Source organism: Momordica charantia (genome assembly GCF_013281855.1).
Source record: "Momordica charantia cultivar OHB3-1 chromosome 8 unlocalized genomic scaffold, Mcharantia_2.0 BLBB01000008.1, whole genome shotgun sequence".
Lineage (NCBI taxonomy): Eukaryota > Viridiplantae > Streptophyta > Magnoliopsida > Cucurbitales > Cucurbitaceae > Momordica > Momordica charantia.
The window spans coordinates 26,749,375-26,770,071 of record NW_028275166.1 but is presented as its reverse complement, the minus strand read 5'-3'; the positions used below and the strand labels follow the sequence as shown (position 1 = coordinate 26,770,071).

Below are 20,697 nucleotides of genomic sequence, written 5' to 3'. Positions count from 1 at the left end.
AATTTGTTGAAATTTAAAAGACTAAGCATAGTTGTCAATGGAATGCATTAAATGACATGGATAATAGGTAATAATTTTGTCCAAGTAGAATTTTGTGCCATCAAGTAAATCATGCATGGTAAATTTTTTGAGAAAATGATTGTCATTGTTGTAGACATTTATTTTAATAACTAAAAGTCTATTTGATAACAATTATTTTTTGTTATTTTTACAAGATAGTTTTATTTCTAAGCAAACTTTTTATGTTGAGAAAAAAAGACACAAAAAATGTGGAATAGTGAAGTGGGGAGGGGAAATGAGAAAAAGGAGAAGAAGATGATGGGACCAAATGAATATATTCGAGCGCGGTGCAAGATGGAAAAAGAAAAAAAAATGCTTAGATGCTTCGAGAATTATTAAAAAAAAAAGTTCTCTCTTTCGTCGTGGGAGAATATTCATATGAATGGATATAGTACAAAATTTTAAGAATTGGACAAAAATTCATATAAAATGTGAATTTTATGGTCCTACAAGATGGATCTAAAGAAAATAACATAACGAATAAGTTGGCAATAACTTAAGATACTCAAAATTTCAAAAAAAAATATCTTTTTCCATAAGAAAGAAAGTTATGATAGTCCATAATTTATATATTCCGACTAAGTCCAAAGATCATATTCTACCAATAACGACGAGAATGAATACAGCTAAATTTAAGTAACTTGCTTGACTGAGTTAATTAATACTGGTAACTTAAATTTGCAAATAAATAAAGAAAATATCAGCCGTTCAAAGATTTGCTTTAAAAATGGGAATAAACAAATAGATGGTTATTTTATTCCTAATCAATAAAATATTACAAATTATAAGGCTTTTAGACCTAAACTTTAACCAGTACTTTGACTTATTTTGTTTTCGACTCAACTCTCGACAAACACCTTGACGTACTTTTTTTTTCTTTTTTTTTTTGAGTTCAATAATGAGGCGGAAATTCGAACCTCCAACCTTGTTTTAATGTTTAGATTGACTCTTTAACTTCCATCCTACGAGACAAAAGTCTCGCCTCTGAACCATATCTACAAGATAGACTGCTCACACCCTCTTAGAAGTCTAACGTTCCCTAAACCAACCTGATATCAAACATAAACTAGCTCCTGAACACAAGAAGTTGACAAAGCTCAACCTCATCATCCTTGACCAGTTCCTTGTCCGAACCTGGTATCAAACATAAACTAGCTCCTGAAAACAAGAAGCTAAAAAAGCTCAACTTCATCATCCTTGACCAGTTCCTTGTTCGAACATGGTATCAAACATAAACTAGCTCCTAAATACAAGAAGTTGAGAAAGCTCAACCTTGTGATCCTTTGACCAATAAGGACAATAATTCATACAAAAAAATAATAAAATGAGAAAGTAAATCACACTAAACACGACTCACAATTCACAACAGGTCCCTCATGCACAAGGAACTGGTCATCTCATCCTAGGCCTTATAACGAGACACGCTCCCCTCCGATTTACTTTAAAAGAAGTAGTATTTCCAATATTTTACCACATATTATGGTCCATTTCATGATCTTTCTAACAATGAGAGGTATTAATTTGGACCATGTGCAAATTATGATTTGCTCCGATCATGTAAGGCATCAAAGGATCCCTTCACAGATATATGCAATCAACAATATGTTGATTATTGTTGAATCCAGAGATGAGAGATCCTTAAGTCTCAAGCTCCACGACTTAGACAATTTTTTTTCTTTTTTAAATAATAAACCGAGCTTTAATTTTGAAAGATGGAAAAATATAAAAAGGTGAACTCTACAGTAAAGAAAGAGAAAGAGCTCCAATTTAAAAGAATAGCACCTAACTGATAATTATAAAAACTCTTAGAAATTGACTTTCTCACGGGAAGTATTAAACCTAATAAGTTCCCAAACATATTTCCTGGATCTCTCCACCCCTAAAAGTTCTATTGTTTCTCCCTAGTCAAATTGGTTAATTGAGATTTTCTAGTATTTTGACGTGTTTTTACCTCTTTTCATTTTTTACTCGTGTAAAGACACATCCTTTTTTTTTTGTTCTTTTTGTTTTCGACTTTCTTTCCATTTTAATAAAATCAGTCAAAATTTTGGAAACTCGTAAATGAGAAATTATAAGATAATTAATGGTTGATCATTCTTGATTTTTTTTTTCAATTACAAACTTAATATGAAAAAAAATCTAACTTCTTAATTTGTAGAATCGATGATCGAGAAATAAATTTTGCATAAACCAAGATTGCATAAATGCTCGAGATTTAATTAAAAAAAAAAAAGAATTGCATGCTATCCCATGCACCAATAGTAAAAAATCCAATCCTTATTCGGATTATGCAATTCTAGTCCTGTATTGTGCTATCCCAACTTAGATACCATGCAGTTCCTTTTTTTTTCATCTGGTGGAATCTTGCCTTTTTTTTTAATAGAATCTAGTCGAATTCGATTTAATTTTCATATTAAATGATTAAATTATTTAATCATTCCGTAATTTCATCCATTTTTTTTAATAAATTTTTTCCAAATTCGTATTTAATCTATTAAAAAAAACGAGATTCATGCAATTTTTTTTTCCGAAGCAGCAAGCTCCAAAACGAGCATTCAGAATTGCATGCACATTTTTGGATTATGTGGGTGAAATCAAAAGAACAAATTAAAAAAGTGCGAGTGCGTAGATTGCACAAAACAAAACCATAACCTCTATCCAGAGATCTGCATCGCTTCAAAATGGGTAAAAAGAAAACTAAAAACAATCCGAAGAAGAAGAACAGAGAAGAAAGCTGAGGGAAAAAAGAATTCACGAAGTGGAAAAAAATGGGAGACAAGAATTTTACCGACTGTAATGGAAAATCAGGTTTCTGACCTTGGATATTAGACCTTGGATATTTTGGTAACTTAACTTTACAGATACAAAAGGTAGATATGGGTAAAAAATTTAGAAGGGAATAGAGTCACAAATAAGAATTTTTAGAAAATAGGTAAAAATTCAACTCGACCGTTGACTTGAGCATGGTTGAGTGGTAATTGGCATATATCTCTAAATATTGTACTAAAAACACCCCACTCAGACTTGATTATGATTAAGAAGGGGAGGTATTGGTGATTACTTAAACCTGTAAGAATAGTAGTTGATCAAAACTAGCTTAACAAAACTGTAATCACAAGTTTCTCAAGCTTTAACAAAATAATCAGAGCGCAATTCAGAAGAGTCTAAACAAATTTTCTTTTCTCTCAGTAACTATTGATTGAACTGTGTTTTTCTGTGTATCTATGTACACTTTTCACTACCTAAATAACAATAACAAAACTTTCTTGGGTTTCTTACAGTAATCAGAATGATCTCTTCAAGTACTTAAAATGCATGGATGAATCTAATACAATCTTGATAATCAGCGAGTAATTCAGAAGGCTCAGACAGAATGAGTCTAAATTTTTTTTTTCTCAGTAACTATTGATTGAACTGTGTTTTCTGTGTATCTATGTACACTTCTCACTACCTAAACAATAACAAAACTTTTTTGTGTTTCTTACAGTAATCAGAATGATCTCTTCAAGTACTTAAAATGCATGGATGAATCTAATACAATCTTGATAATCAGAGAGTAATTCAGAAGGCTCAGACAGAATGAGTCTAAATTTTTTTTTTCTCAGTAACTATTGATTGAACTGTGTTTTCTGTGTATCTATGTACACTTCTCACTACCTAAACAATAACAAAACTTTTTTGTGTTTCTTACAGTAATCAGAATGATTTCTTCAAGTACTTGAAATGCATGGACGAATCAATACAATCTACTCTATCTTTGTACAGATTCAACAACTTCAAGAGCTCAGTTACCTTGTCTTTCATGGCACCACCACAGCCAACCTGTAAAAGAACCAAAATCTTCTGGAAAGCACCCAATTGGGCTGCTTCCACCCTCACATCGTCCTCATCCCGCTCTCCACTTTTACAGAGCTTCAACAATATTGACAGACAGAATTCAGTGGATAACTCTGAAACTCTCAGGATCTTCTTCACCAATAGTGGAATGGTAAGTGCATTCTGGTAAAGCTTCTCTCTTCCTTGTTTGAAATCACAAATTCCATCCAGAATTCCCAAAGCTTTCTCGCATAGACTTTTCTCTGCATCTACCAGAAATTCTAGTAGCAGAGAGACCAAGCCCAGTTCCATAAATTTCAATGCCATTTTCTCGCTGATTTCTGATGGCAAAATCATGTAGAAAATGGCTGTGAGAGATGATCTTGTAGCTGATGAGCAAAGAGGCTCCTTGACGATGCTGACTAAAGCTTCAGGTACTCCTTCAATGGCGGCCAATGAATCGACGAATCTTTGATCAACCAAAAGCAACTCTTTCAGAACAAAAACTGCGCTCTTCTTGGGGGAAAGATCTTTGCCCACTAAGAAGGAGACTAAGCATTTCAAAGAATCTGCAGATCCGAGCTTAGATAGGCCTTCCATGGCGATTGGGAACATCCACACCAAAACCAACAAAATCTCCTCCAACAAACCCGCATGTTTCTCAATCGAAACACCGGCAAAATGCTCAAACGAAGCTGCTAAAACGTTGCCGGTTCCTCCACTCACGATACACCTCCGATTCCTCTCGCTCTCTCTTCCCCAATTCCTAATCTTACCCACCAATTCCCCGCACCTCTTCGAATCGGTCCTTTGAGTCGCGGCCGCGATTCTCGAACAAATCTCCGAAACTTCATACGGAGTGACTGGAATCCGCGGCGTCGGAATCCGCTCAATTCCGTAAGAACGATTCGCGACGCACCAATCTTGGATCATCCGCCGCAACGCGTGATTAGGGATTAGATCGAAACCCGTCAAACCCTGTTTCGTCACCGGGCATAAAAAATTCCCAGCATCAATCCACTTCTCGATGCTCTCTCTGTCGTAAGTAATCCCGGTGCACAAAATCACAGGGTCCTTCATCAAATCGAGGGAAATCGGACACAAAAAATGCGAAGGAATTTCAATCTCCGCACCCGAATCGACGCCCGGAACCTCTTTCTTCAACTTAGAAAGAAGCCCTAGCTTGTTCTTCCTCCATGACAAGATCATTGCAGCCTTCTCTGTCGAAGCCAAATCGAAAAACCCAGAAGAAAAAAGGAAGTTGAATACGAAGTTTGAATGCTCCTCTTCTCTGAAATTCAGCTGAGGAGGGAATCAATGGAGGGTTGGTTCTATATATCAGAAGGAGAGAGAGAAAAATTGGTTACGCGGGTCAAAGTTCACCGCTGGGAGATTGAAATTGAAACTTGTGATTCATAAAAAAATTGCTCCTGATTTAGAAATTGAGTTGCTTTTTGATCTTTGACTGGTATTTTGTTTGGTTCTGCGTGTTGAATATGTTGATAGAGGAAAGAGACGTAGAGAGAGAGAATTTCAAAATTAGGGTTCTTCTTATGTATTAAGGAACGGGACAAAAATTGAAATGTAGCCCAAAAAAGTAAAAGAAATTAAATCAATCTAACATCAAATCAAGCCCTAAATTGGGTATCTACCCTTCTATCTCTTGCACAATAGTCCCTCATATTTTGGATAATTCTTAATATTTTAAATTCACGATTTTGCTCTTAATTTATTAACAAAAATTCAATTCCTTTATAGAAAAGAAAAAAATAAAATAAAATAAAGTTACTTTGGTAAAAGTTTTGTTAAAATTTGTTTAGAAAAAGTTACCTTGTACAAAAGTTTTTTAGAAAAAGTTAAGGGATGATTAAATATTGTTAGATAATTATTTCGTTAATTTTCTTTTTGAAAAAATGATTGCTTGTTTTATAGCATTGGTATTGAAAATATACTTTGAGTTATTCCAAATTTTGAAGGAAAAAACTACTTTTTTTTTACTCCTAAATTTTAAAAATGTTTATAAAAAGTATGTAATAAAACCAAATAATTTAAAAAAAAAAACAGAAAATCAAAAACAAATAGCTATCAAACGATACCTAAATTTTTTGTGAATAGCATATTTTAAAACATAAACGTGTCGTCCATACGTTATTTGACGTATGAAATCCAATTTATCCATCCTCAAAATCCAACCAGCTGGTCATCAACATAATTCATTTCTTCAAGTGGCATGTCAAGTATTCAAATATATTAATGACACAATAATTTATTGAGACATAAAGCTTATAAAGTTAAACAAATTCTTTTTCCTTTTCAAAAATACCTAATATAAAATTTCCATGTTAATTATTAAGAATTTAAATGAAAGATGAAATGGAGAATTACCTAAAAGATTAGGATCACTTCTTCATTCGTTGCCCACTCCCAAAAATTTCCTCTCCGGTAAACAATCTTGAAAAAATAAAAATTTAATCTAACATTTTACATATATTTTGGAATAAGGTCAAGGCTACTGACGAGAAATTTATTCTCCGTCTTCTATCTCTAAAAAAAATTATAATCCCAAATCTCATATCCATTTAAAAGTATGGTGTATAAGCCGGTTCTGGTGTTTGAAAAGAACACTATTTCACACGAAAAGTCTAATATGATAAAAAGAATCTCTAGAGATATCCCGAAATTTGATGCCCTAATTTGAGGGATGCTAAAAGCTAAAACCATATAGTTGAAAAAAGCTAAATTGACCAGTCATACTATTTAAAACATTTATATGTTTTACAAATCAAAGTTAGAAATTGATTAGTTGTGGAAAGGGAAATGGAATAATGAGAGTGGTTAGCCTTAGCTGGTTATTTATTGAATACATCCAAGTTTTTTGACCGTTGACCGTTGAATATTGAAAATGCGATGGTTTGCCAGGCTAGGCCGGTTATATTCGGAGCCCAAAACCAAAATTTCCCGTTTTGTTTATTTTCAAGGTTGACCGGCTCACTCGGTTTTAGGTCGCTGCACCGACGTGTACCTCCGGGATCAGGTACGGGCAGGTGTAGCTACTGATCAAGATGCTTCATTTATGGACCGTTGGATCAATGTTTCCGTTGTGCATTGTGGGTCCCAGTGATTTTATTTTTTATTTTTTGTTATAATTTGGGTTGGTGATTAGTTGTACCCATCCGTTTTCTCTAATTAAATTATAGGTTAAATATATGATAGGGTCCCTAAATTTGTAGGTTTTTTCAAATTGGTCCTTCATCTTTTAAAATTCTTAATTTATACCTTGCGTGAAAGAATATGTTCAAATTTGTTAATATGAAGCGATGTGTTATTATATTACTGTTTTGCTATTATGTTTAGAAAGGTTGTAGTGCCATTTTGAACAGGAATGGAATTTGTTGATGGACGGTTTCGAGTTTCCTGATGAGCGAGTTGAGTTTTATGTGTCAAGTATCACCTAAATGACATATTCACTAAACAAATATGTTAATAAAATAATAATTTAATGATATATCAACTTTTCAAGTTTACGATGTTATCATAGAACGGTCTAGTTGAGAATTTTTAATACATTAAAGATAAAATTGAGGACAAAATTGAGAATTACCTAAAGTGTTGGGGTAAGTTGCTACATTTAACTTAAATTTTTTTTTATGCATTGGATAATTTATCCCCTATCAGTTTAACTTATGTCAAAGTGAGCATAGCTCAACGATGATTGACATATTCAAACTAATTAGTTGTTAATTCAATCTCACATCCCCACATGTTGTACTAAAAGAATATAGGATTAACTTATGATGCAACATTTCACAAAAGAAAAAACGAATGTGACATGCTTGTAAAGCAAACATAAACTTTAGGTGAAAAGATGTTTAAACGAGTATGAAGTTAAAAAGGGGAAGTACTCTTTTGATCCAACTTTTAGTTATAGGTTCATTTGGTTCTAATTTTTCAAAATCGTACATTTTTGCCCCTATCTCAAACGAAAAGATGATCGAATCAATGTGGCAAATTTGAGTTACAAAATCCCAGCTTTAAGGTTATGGCATAATGCAGTCCAATTGATAAACATCGATCTTAAAACAATATCCAGTATTCTTCCATCCAATTGCATTTTACTAAGATCTTCAAATAACATCATAATAGGGTTTAAGACTGCAATTTTCATCTTTTAATTGCATTACATGACTGGAATACTGCAATCTTAATTTCAAGTATAACCACGATAGAGTCTAACACCATGGTGTTCGTCCTCATATCGCATTACACAATCAACACTGTGATATAAAACTCTATTGTAGTAATAACCGCCCAAGAACCCCACAATCTATAGACTACGACAACCTATTTCCACAACTTTAGTTAGCTATATGAATCGATTCATACCTATAATGTGGGCTAGAAATACTTTACATTTATACTAAAAATAATGGGTCAAAACTATATTTAACAAAAAAAAAAAGCAATCCATCTCAACTCTAAAGCACAATCTTTTTTTTGTTAAATCTTAACAAATCTTTTAGTGGATGGATTACTTAAATTTTAAACCTATTTCTCAAAATCTGAGGAAAAGACCCAATTTTAAAACGTAGGGGCCAAATGCAAAAAACTAAGGACCAGACAAGTAGTTTTCCCAATTAAAAAAAAAAATAGAGTTTCACAAGAGAAAGCAAAAGGGAATCAATTATTTAAGGTAATATTAGGAGTGTTTTCAGGAAAGGTATTTTAAAGGTACTTATGAATGCTTTACAGCCAAACACTTACTTGGATGGAGCAGAAGCACTCATAGAAGTGCTTTCTCACCAAACTTTTTTTCCCTTTCTGGTACAGATACTTTTCACATAGCCCAAAGCACTTTCAATACATAACCTTAGAGCACCACCAAAAAAACACTCAATAAGCGCACAGCCTTTCATCAATCTCAAAAATGCTTTTGAAGAAGTCAAAAAGAAGGAACAGACAATCAAAATCAAAAGGCAGATATATTGACTTCTTGGTTTATATAGTTCTTGCATTGAGCATACATCACAGCAAAATCATAAAATAATTACAAAATTAGGGGAATTTCAATGTGGCGGAGATTAGTACCCAAAATTGCCAAAAGCATTTCCCGCTGTGCTGCAAATGGTATCCCTATTCTTGAACCTTCAAATATACAATTACTGGTCAAGGAAAGATTAAACTATTTCAAGTATCGACAGTATCAGAAGTGTCCTTTGTTTCAAAGAGGACAAGTTCCAACGACATTTCCTACTCGGTAGCAAATGGTATCCCCCTTCTTGTATCTTCGAATCCACGAATACCGATGCAAATACTAAACTGTTTCAAGCAATGACAAAACCAAAAGCATCTCTTATTTCTAAGGAGGGGAGTACAAGTTATTCACAAAATGGAATTCTTGGATGCAAACCTGTGTCTAAACACCTGTTTTAAGAACGAGTAAAAAGCTCTTGAAGGGAACCAACCATTCCACGGCGCCGTCCCTAAAATTTGTTGAAGTTAAAAAAGTTAAGTCCTCACGCATGTCTTTCTATAACTTGTGATGCTAAAATAATTTTAAAACGCTCACCTTCTCGTTATGAAATAAATCCTCAGCTATGGCTTCTTTTTCCTTGCGCTTTCTTTCTTCTTTCAAGGACTCTGCAATTTCCTCCCTCCCATCGCCATTATCCCTAGAAGAAAGCCATAAAATATTGTCAGGTTGACTTTTTCTTTTCTTTTAACATATCAGACTGGTAGGGGTGCCCGAATGGTAAGAACTTTGGAGGTTCGGAGATACCCTCCAGGTTTAAATTTAACAACTTAAAACTCTAATGGTCTCTTGAAGCTATCCCATAGAATCCCGATAGATACAGCTGCCCGAATGATAAGAACTTGGGATGTTTGGAGATACCTTCCGAGTTCTAGGGTTAAAGCTCCAGGTTCAAAATTTAATAACTTAAAATCCTAGTTGTCTCTTGAAGCTATCCTATAGAATTCCGGGAGGTAGAGGAGCCTGAATGGTAAGAATTTGGGATGTTTGGAAATACCTTCCAAGTTCTAGGGTTAAAGCTACAGGTCTAAAATTTAATAACTTAAAATCTTAGTTGTCTCTTGAAGCTATCTTGGAGTGTGCAAAACCTCTTAAGAATCAGTGGGTCGGGCATGAGTATAATGTAATGAGTGAGACTCCAATACTCTTTTTTTAAAAGAAAAAAGAAAAGAAAAGGAAAAAAAAAAAACTTACTTGTAAGGATACTTCGCAAATGGAACAAGGTTGTAAAAGCTATTCCCAGACTGAGTTTCTGTCTGCAAAAAAAGTTGAAGGGACATACATGTATATCAACCTCCATAAAATTTTTCATCATGTGCCAGCAACCCAAGAAACTTTCAACTGCTAAGCACAGTTAAGGCAATAATACTTTGCTTTTACTACTACTAAAATCCATATTCTAACAGTTGAATGCAAATATGATCATGATCGTCATTTGGTTCGTCATTTAAGACAGCAAAGCATATAATGGTCTATCAAAGTACATCTGTAATGATCTTTGAGATTTCTGAGATTAATATGAAGCAGTAATTTGTGCACCAATAATACATTCAGAGGCTAATACCTTTCTGAAGCGTTTGAAGTTTGTAACTCCACCGTCTTCTGCAGTAACTATTGTGGAGGGTTCCGTCACATGCCGCACAATTAAATTTTGATTAAATATAATGTCTAAATTTCTGTTGTCAGATTCATTGACCTTGTCTTTTCTTGTTTCAACGCTGCTGTAACCATCTTGGAATGTTTCATGGCTACCTGCTGATCCAGTAGTGGCATTGTTAACGAACACATCTGGTTTGCTTAAATATTCATCTGGCCTTTGTACGTTCGAAGCAGTATCAACTGGTTTAGCCGTTTCCACTTCGAGATCGGATTCTGCTACCACGGTCTCATCAGTGGAGCATGTAGAGGAACCAGGTTCTGCAAGGAAACTTTTTATTTAGTTAGATGAATTAATTAAAAATGAAGGAAAATTGACCTTCTTTACGAGTGATCACAATGAGTATATAAACAAATATACTACAAATGAAACTAGTAGTGAAGAAGTGAAGAAGACAACTTACCACAGGGTGATATCAAATTGTCTCTGTCCAGCTTTCCACTCAAAATAGAAGATATCAAGACCAACTCATTTATTTTATAATAAGAATCAACCTTATAAAATGAATCCAACTTTTCTGCTGATCCTTGAGGGGTAACAAATACTATCCGATCATTGTCTCCATTTCCAAGGTCCTACAAGAATTAATCATACAAATCAATTGCCCAACAGACAGCAGGTTCACAGAAGTGAGATAAACTAGAGAAATGAAATAAAAACTTCATGTCGTTAAGTCACTAGTTAAATTTAGTCTAATCAAAGACCACATAAGCCGCCAATTCATAGTTTAAGCTGAGAATAATATATTAGTATAAGCCGCCAACTTGAGGAGGATTGTTAGAGTATATATATTAGTATACTTTATATTATTGTAATAATACGTATTAATTTGTCATTTAGCTTCCTTTTCTAGGATTAGACCAACCTTGTATATTTGTCCATATATATAGCTTCAGTAATGAAAATAATCTTTATCGGATTCTCTCAAACCCTAGTGTTTACAATGTCGTTAAGTCACTAGTTAAATTTAGTCTAATCAAAGACTGCATAAGCCACCATTTGAGACATCTTCGCACACTATTCACATCTTAAGCCTCACGCCACTTTGGATCGTGGGTATTGCTTGATGGGTATGGACATGAAATACATATGAACATATGTACCTATATATATTAAATATTAATGAATTATTTGACTGACCATAAATCGATAGTGTATTAGTGGTGTATTAAGCACGTATTATTCAAAATACTCAATCTGTAATCATACGCAGTTCATGTTGTCAACCATAACCCTAAGACTATATTTCTGTCAGAAATAATTTGAACTAGAATCTTTTACATGAAATTTGTTCAGACAATAGTGTTTACTATTACCTCCGCCTTCATAAAGCAATTAGGAAAGAATGGATACAGTATATGTAAAAAGAGATAAAGCCTCGTACTTTGCTATCTGAAGAGAAGCCTTCAATGGATGAAACATTCGCACCACCAACTTGTTGCAATAACATCTTCAACCGATCCCCATACTTGTATTTCTATGACATAGGAATTTGAACATCTACATTAATGGAAGTTTAAACAATCCACCAAACGATTTATTCCCTAAGTTTCAAGAAATACACTGGCAGAAAAGAATAGTACTAAACACTCCACTCGTGTCCGTTAATTTTTTTGTCACAAAGGTAGAGATGACATGAGATTAGAAACTTCTCTTTTTCTTTCCTTTATTATTTTTCTTTTTTCCTCACAACTCCTACTTGTTGGGTTCTAGTTAACTAGGTATATCACAAAGAAAGCTAATTTTTTCAATAATTCATTCATCAAAGGGTTGTTACACGCCTCAGCAACTTTCGAGGAATGTGAAAATGAAAAAAATATAAATTGAAATGAAAACAAGAGCATTACCATATGTGTTGACCCTAATAAAAAGATGTATCCAATCAAACAGTTTTTACGAGTTTTAGGGTCCACAACTTTGACATGCATCCCTTCCACCGTCATTGTAGGATGATAGCTGATTAAAGAAGAACAAAGACAAAAGGTTGATGAAATGCAGGAGGTTCAGAAAATATTTACTGTTACTTAATAATAATTTGTTCCCAGTCAAACTTAAAAGGCTGCACTTACGAATCAGTGCATGGAATCTCATTGCATGAGGTTCTTCCTGCAAATAACTAGAGTATGACAATCAGTAACAATGCAGAATCTTGCTTTTCTAATCTATTTGTTGATAGCATGGATCTAGAAATAGAAATTATCAAAAATATCACCCTACATAAATATGAGAGAAATAATGAGGTTCTACACCAGTGCAGAAACTACAGTCTGTGCATAGATACAAAATGGAGAAGCATCTTCTTTATTCAACAAAGATGTAACAAAAATCGTTCTTGTTTCATGATGGCAGCCAACAAAAACATAAAAGCATAACAAGTAATTTTATGGATTGTTGAACTGAAGTGTGTTGAATGAACTAGAGCAAAAGAAACTAGTAGGACTATAGAGTCATCATATCTTAGCCTGAGGGTGTTATCTCTTTGAAGGCAGCTTTTATTTGGGTGCATAGGGACTAGGGAGTTGGTCTTCTCACTCGTCTCTATTTATTCTTCAGCTGGTTGTTTATGAACAAGCTTTTTCAACATTTTTTGCAGATTCTTTCAGAGTGTCTCAATCTCCCTTTTTGCTTGAATTATCATATCATGGACTTCCCCCCAGGTTGCTCTAAAGAGGACGTTGTTTTATCAATCAAGCAAACTTCTAGTTTTCTCCTTCCCAATTGGAGAATTAGTTGCCCTCTCTTGACAAAGAGCTAGCCAGAAATCGAGAAGAAGCTCTCCAGCTTTATTCTCTAATCTCAAGAAGCGGATTAGTTTGCTTAAAGACTATTTAGATGAGATCAAGGTCGATTTTGAGGAATCTTCTTGTTCGGATTCCACTTCGGGTTTAGGGTTTAGGGTTTAGGGATTTGAAGCTTTTTGGTATTCCAAGATTCATAGTTGCCGTCTTCGGAGTTCTTCAGTGGTGGCCCATGTGTTATATTGTCTTTATCTTTTCTCTATTTTGCATTGCTCCTTGTTGAGCTTGTCCATTATTCGTTCTGCTTTTTCCCTATTTTTCTGTCGCTTTGGGGATTTGTATCTTGAACAATTTTCTTTTCATATATCAATGAAATGAAAAGATGTTTCCTGTTAAAAAAATAAAGAGTATGCTCCTCCAAGGCTCTCTAAGGAAAAAAAAAAAACCTATTTGCTCCTGGTTTTTTCAGTGTTCTATTATTTGTATTTACCATATAAGTGTACACTATTCTAACTGTAAACTTCATTTGCTAGTCTTTAACAAGTATGTACCTGCAAATTCATCGAGGATACACAGAACACTGGAAAGTGGAAATTGAAGGGAGAAAATTATTTGAGTAAGCTTTTTATTTTGCCTCCTTTATTTTATTTAACCCATTAAAAGAATTTTTCAAAATGTTCAAGGAAAGTGATATTGAAAATTTTATAAATACTTTGAAGAGCTTCCAAGGGAAGCATTTAATTAGTGCTTCTAAATAGAAATGTAGAAAATATAGAAAAGCTGCTGCCCCTTTCTCAAAAGTCATCCCAAACACAAAAAAATCCAACTTGGATTTTAAGTCTTCAAACATAAAGCCTTGGTAAAATGTCTACCACTTGCATCTGGTGGGCACGACATGGGTCCTACAATGTGTTTGGTTAGGATTCTTTCAATGCACATTTTTTTGCATATTTATGAGATATTCCTCTAAACGTCCCGCTGCATCAGATCCTATTTATTAGGCTTATTCATGAAAATAGTTCCTTTTATTTAGAGTTGTACTCCTTTTATTAGTTATGGAAAAAATAAACTACAATCACTCACAGAAAACATCAAAATCTATCTGCATGCCTACATGACTTCACCATGGAATCATTATGTTAGAGTAAGTACCGTGAGGGAAAGGTGAAAAGAACCCTATTTAGGGAGTGCAATAGACAACCTGAGATCCAATGTGAACAATCAGTTGAAGGACGGCGGTGAATTCGTTCCCGGGCCTTGTACACGCCGCGTGTGGTGGATTCACAATCCACTGCCTTGATCCACTTGACTCATAGTTGTTAGGGTAGGGTAGTTATAAGTAGAGGGAGAAGTGAGTTTAGAGGTTAGGTAGAGTTTTGGAGTGTAGTTTTCTTAAGGAAGTCCGACTCTCTCGAAGTGCTTGGGGTTGATAACGTAATTTTACTTTTATATTTTAATACAATTTCATTGTTATTTTCTGTTCTCAAGACCAGGTTCCTATCATAACATGAGTGTGAACTGTGAACATGACAATAGAAGTTGACATCACAGTAAAAACAATTAACATATAAAGCACTTTTACCTCAACCCAACTTGAAAGAACAAAAGGTTTCTCAGCGATGATGGCATCAATTAGAGGTTCATTAAAAGACATCAGTTCCTCTACAAGAACATGTGTACACTCCAGACTATCATGGGAAGTAGAAGCACCTACATTTAAATAGACACTCTTTAAATTCAACTAAAAATACAAACTCAAACTATGTACAACGAGTAGATGTTGTTCAGCATAAACTATTTAGTAAATAATGATGATGAACTTGAGAGATGGCTTCCATCACACTAAAATATTCCTAATAGCAGCATCTGTCAGAACAGCCTCCTTAGCAAGAATGCATCACTCCTTGATGAACGAAAAGTGCGCAGTAAACATTCAAAGTGTAATAGCTAGAAAGGTTATATCTGGATCTTCCACCTGTTCTGAGCTAGAAGATCGTGGAAAAGTGCATGAGTTTCAAGTTGTTATGTCTTAAAACATCTTTTATTATTAAAAAAAAAAAATTCCTAATAGCAACATTGGTCAGAACGGCCTCCTTAGCAAGAATGCATCATCGTTGGTTAGCAAAAAGTGCACAATAAACATTCAAAGTTATCTAGAAAGGTTAATATTATGATTTTCCACTTGTTCTAAGCCAGATGATCATGGAAAAATTCACAAGTCTCAAGTTGTTCCGTCTTAAAACATACATTTGTAGCTGGTTAAATGTTGTTCATTTGCATTATTTAGGATTTTTTTACAAGAAATTTAGGAATTATTTACTTTAATTTATTTTATCCTTTTTATATTTTATCACTAATTTAAGTTAATCTATGAAGTTTAAATTTGTGATAATCTTCTTGAATATTTTTTATTTAGTAGCTTTAATAACATTAATCAGACAATATGTGAATTAAAAGGTTTTTGGTGCTATTCACTCTCTCTCTCTCTACCCTCTCTTTCGTCGACACTCTTCTATCTTCCCCTTCTCCCATTCACCTCGTCGGACCCCTCTCACACTATGATCATCCTTGCATAATCAATTTTGTTTTTTTGTTAGAGGGAAACAAAACTTTACATCGAAGTTATGAAAATTTTTACGAGCAGAATTACAAAGAACTCCCTTCAGGAATATAAACAAACCTCCCTTTCATAAGTTGTCCTTCTTTATTGGAATTTAACATTCAATTAAGTTAATAATTCTATGTATGAATAACATGATATTCAATACCATGTCTCCAAGGTTGTATTGAGAGATTTCAAGTGTTTGTTACAGTACATGCTAACACAAAGCAACTAAGCAATTACATAAGAAACGTTGGGAGTTGAAACTTATAACTAATCAGAATTTTTTTTGTAAAGAAAGTCGAAGAAGATCGGAAACTTCTTTATGACTAACCGATGGACGAAACCTTGTCTCTAAGCAGTTGTAATTGGAAGGACTCTGAACAGTGAACGTAAAACAGGAGTGGCACGAAAGAGAACCTGCAAGATATTATTATGACTAATAAGGTCTTCAAGCACAATGGGTGTTATAAAATCTTGTTAAAGGTAATGATTTGACTATAAAATGGTACTGTTTCCTCTCAGGAAACTACCCTTTTTCTATTTTAATTCTTTTAATAGAAACCAAGAAGTATATTAAAATTAAATAAGACTATACATATATTCACAGAAGAGAGAAGGAATAAGAGATCTTCTAGCTTAAAAAAATATATTTAAGTACGAATGACAAGAAACTTTGCCATCTATGCACTGAATAAGTAGCAAGAAACAGCACCTGATTTAACTGAGAACCCCGGTTTTAATAATGAGTCTAATAAGCCATATATAAAAAGCATATCCTACTTTTAATAAAGAGCTAGGAAATGAGAGCAATTAGATTAATTAAAAGATAAATCTTATCACGATTTTAAACGCTTCTCAGATTACCTGTAGGTTGCATTGCCAGATCCAAATGAAACCACATCTCCATCACACAAACTTGCTTCTTTTTTGGGAAGCTCGTGAATTTTCTCCTTCAACCCTGAATTCCTGCTAACAAATGTCCCATACTTGGAGCAATCGCTTATCCGCACTTTAGAGGAAACGTTGGATAAATAACTCCCATGGGAATTTAAAAATATCATAGCATCAACAACTATTTCTGCATGGATGCGAGAAACTCCTTTATCTTTCGTTATGGTCAAATCACAGCCTACAGGATATAAATAAGATCACAGAATGAGCAAATAACTGATAGCATGAGTTGAGAGACAAAAGGAAGTGACAAAACTTTTTTTTTTCTAATTTCCGTGTGTCATGTCGACTAATGAAGGACCAACCACCTGACCCTAATGCATTTGATTTACGAGGTAACTTGTAGATTAAATCCTACGTAGGTGGTCATCATGGTTTCACCCGACAAAACTTTTAAAATACAGAATAAACCAAGAATATGCCATAAAATTCATCATTTAGAAGAACGTTACTGCGTCAAATGAAACTACAAGCATAAGCAACATGATTTAAACCGGCGAAATACCTTTGCGACCCACTTTATACTTTCCAGGAGCAAAAATATAGAATTTCTCCTCGCCTGCGACATGCATTTCATTATGTAAATTATCAAACCAAACGAGAAATGACGATTCTTCAGACAGTAAGCATTGAAACCCAGTATTGAACTCTTAACAATTTGCCCAAAGTTATTCTACTAAAAAGAAGGGGAAAAAAGCTACTCTTTCAGCAGCAAGGAAGAAGTAATTTTGAGAGCACGAAGAAGGAAGGGACCTGAAAGAGGATCGACGGGGAAGAAGCCCCAAACCATATTTTGCAGTCTTGTCTGCTATTGTTTAACAATTGGTATGGAATTCCATCGCAGAGAAGAAGAAAATATCAGAAGAAAGAGGCAGGTTGTATCAGAATCAAGGATTTCTATGGAGGAGGAAGGAGATTTATGGGTTGAAATGTGACAAATAAAACTTTACTAGTTTTGAAATGTCAAAAATTTTCCCTAATATGAACTAAAAACAAAAAAAAACAAAAAAATATATACCTCCACTGTAATGGCATATATCTAATTTATATGAGGTCGAAAGCTATCCTACTAGTTGTACTAAAAAAATATTTTTTCCATCACTTTTATTAAATTTAAAAACTTAAAATAAATATCAAACCTTATCTTCGGTTAAGAAGTAGTGACTTTTCGAACCGTTGTTATAGGCTCTCACATGTTATTATATTAAAATAAAAAATAGAATAAAGTAAAATGAATCCCAGAATCCAAATCGAGGTTTAAAATTTTAGAAATGATCTTAAAACTACTCGAAATTTAATTTTTTCAAATAAAATAAACGCAGAGGTTGAAGCCCGCATTTCCTTAGACAAAGACTCCGTTTTTTCCTCTTTCAAAAAATTGACTATTTGTCCCTCTGTTAGAGGTGTTCCAGAAATATCTGCGATCAAGAAAATAGCTCGACGAACAAATGGATCGAATCGAATTGGAAAATGAAGAACTTGAGTGGTAAATATTGTTTTTCTATTTATAGATTATTATAATTACATTATATTTTTTCTTTTGAGTTCAATAGCATGTGAAGGTGAAAATTTGATTTTAACTTTTTGACTGGATATATATGTTTTAACTAGTTGAACTATATTTAAATTGATATACTTTTTTTCAAGGAAACAAATTGTTATGATTATACTATGCATAAGCCAACATGAACTTAGTTTAGCAGTAATTGATATTTATCTCTCGATTAGGAAGTCGTGAGTTCGAATCTCTATACCCACTTGTTCTCTACCTTATAGGAGAAGAGTTCAAGTATCCAGTCAAAGATTAATTAGAATATTAGTCTGGAAATGCGACTCTAACAGTTAGGTTTCGAGAGGGCTATATTAACCTTGGAAATCGGGAAAGAAGGAGAAGAAGGAATAAGATTCTTGTATAAAAAAAATTGTACCATACATAAATATGTTGATGTAGGAGATAAATTTAGGGTTATTATCTGTATTGTTTTCTTAAAAATAAAAAGTATAAGATTTGGAAGTTGTTTCATTTTTAATCTAAGTGTTAAAAAATAAATAAGTATGAAGTGAGTGAGTTTTGAATTAAAATAAGACTATGAGAAATAGTCATCGACGTGATTGTTGTAAAGCAATGCATCTTAAAGAGCATTGAGATGAGGTTGAGACAAGGTGAGTAAGAAATTTTCATATGGGAGCTAGAATTTTACTTCTTTTTAACTACATATATAATGTTTCGAGATACCAAATTAGAGAGACGTAAAAGTTTAAAATCTTCTCTCTTTTATTTGATCCATCTTTAGACGAGGTTATCATCTTACATGAATCTCCACTATATTTCAAATAAATAAAAATCGATGCGTAAATATATTATTTTAGAGTGTATGTCAAGCATCTTCAAATCTCATCCAAACAAGGCAAATTTGAGTCAAAACACAAATTTACCTTTATGTCGATAATATGATTAATTTGGTGGCTTAAGCCTTTCAGTTGTCTGTCTTTTAATTTATAATATTTTTTTCTTATAAATTACGAGTCTTCTCATTTATGGTAAGTTACAAGTTTTTTATTTGGTTTAGGACTCTTCATATGATTGAGAGGTGGTATATGAAACATTGAAATTATCACTTGTATTCAAATTTTGAGATGTAATAAAATGAGTCTTTAAGTTTCTTTTAGCCAATAGCTAATGGATTTTGCAATATTGTGATAGTTTGAATGACAAGGGAGGTTTGATCAGGTATATTACTCGTAGAATGATTCGAATCTCAATCAAGGAACATGTATTATTGATGTGATTTATTAAGGCTTGTTTGTTTATAGCAAAATCTTTTAGCCGTTGGATACTGTTTGAGTTAGTTAGTTAAGTGTTGGTTATTAGGACCTGATGGCGGGAAGAAACACAGAGACTTCCGACAAAGGACCCGCAGTGGATTCTTCTCAACCTCTGTCCCCAAAATTTGCTACGGAGCGCTTGCTGTTGGTAGAAGATTCATTGGGGGAGGTTCGAACTAGCGTTCAGACAATTCATGGTCTGATGGAGAACCTTTCAAAACACTTGGAAAATATTGTGTTCGAGCAAGAACGGCTGCGTGAGGACCTTGGTAATCGCGGCAGACAGCTCGAACAAGAACGGGTTCGACAGCCACGAAATCGTTCGCCATCCCCTATTGTGATTCGAAACCCGAATGGACATGGTCGAAGATATCAAGAAATCCAATTGCGAAATCAAGATTCAGACTCATCTAAGGAAGAAGATGTCTTCATTTGGGGAAATCACCACGCTGACAGATTTGATGTTCACAACAGGGGAGGAGTGCGGACCGATTATACGATGAAGATTGATTTTCCGACCTTCAATGGGAAGTTGGGAATTGAGGCATTCTTGACCTTGTCGAGAATTTTTTTTGAATATACTAATACGCCAAAAGATAAGAAAGTTCGTTTGGTCGCCTTCAAACTCCAATATGGCGCATCAGCGTGGTGGGATCAACTGGAAGTCAACCGACGGCGCCTGGGTAAACGCCCTATCCGTAGCTGACCTCGTATGCTTCGACTAATGCGCGAGCGGTTTTTACCTTCCAACTTCGAACAACTACTCTATCAGTAGTACCAGCGATGCCGCCAAGGAACTAAGTCTGTTGCTGACTACACAGAGGAATTCCGTCATTTAGGAACTCGTACAAATCTTTCAGAGTCGGAAGATTACAAGATTTCCTGTTTCTTGGATGAATTGCGTGATGATATCAAAGATCAGATGGATACTCAGCTAATTGGACTACTGACTGAGGCCATATCTATTGCAACTAAGGTGGAAGAGAAAATTGAGCGCAAACGTAGTCGAGCGACT

At 34.1% G+C, this 20,697-nt stretch overlaps 2 protein-coding genes across 5 annotated transcripts; both read right to left on the bottom strand.

Moving 5' to 3' along the window:
• Positions 1-3,640: 3,640 nt before the first annotated feature.
• On the bottom strand, positions 3,641-5,275 carry LOC111013319 (ARM repeat superfamily protein). Its single transcript, XM_022287752.2, has one exon. It carries the CDS (start codon positions 5,083-5,085, stop codon positions 3,757-3,759), a length of 1,329 nt encoding a protein of 442 aa, XP_022143444.1. The 5' UTR covers positions 5,086-5,275; the 3' UTR covers positions 3,641-3,756.
• Positions 5,276-8,503: 3,228 nt separating this feature from the next.
• On the bottom strand, positions 8,504-17,803 carry NBS1 (nijmegen breakage syndrome 1). Of its 4 annotated transcripts, XR_002601656.2 has the most exons (15): positions 17,610-17,801; positions 17,362-17,415; positions 16,770-17,034; positions 16,237-16,322; positions 14,883-15,010; positions 12,632-12,678; positions 12,410-12,518; positions 11,947-12,039; positions 10,966-11,137; positions 10,470-10,822; positions 10,100-10,161; positions 9,443-9,545; positions 9,284-9,356; positions 8,962-9,192; positions 8,504-8,742 (listed from the first exon to the last, which is right to left on the bottom strand). XR_002601656.2 is itself a non-coding variant. In XM_022287649.2 (14 exons), the coding sequence occupies exons 1-13, from the start codon at positions 17,644-17,646 to the stop codon at positions 9,303-9,305; spliced, it is 1,563 nt and encodes a 520-aa protein (XP_022143341.1). In that variant the 5' UTR covers positions 17,647-17,801; the 3' UTR covers positions 8,839-9,192; positions 9,284-9,302. The 4 variants fall into 4 exon arrangements, 2 of the variants coding, with proteins under 2 accessions (XP_022143341.1, XP_087983988.1); XM_022287649.2 differs by lacking the exon at positions 8,504-8,742 and having other exon boundaries at positions 8,839-9,192; XM_088127862.1 differs by lacking the exons at positions 8,504-8,742; positions 17,362-17,415 and having other exon boundaries at positions 8,839-9,192; positions 17,610-17,802.
• Between the last annotated feature and the right edge of the window lie 2,894 nt (positions 17,804-20,697).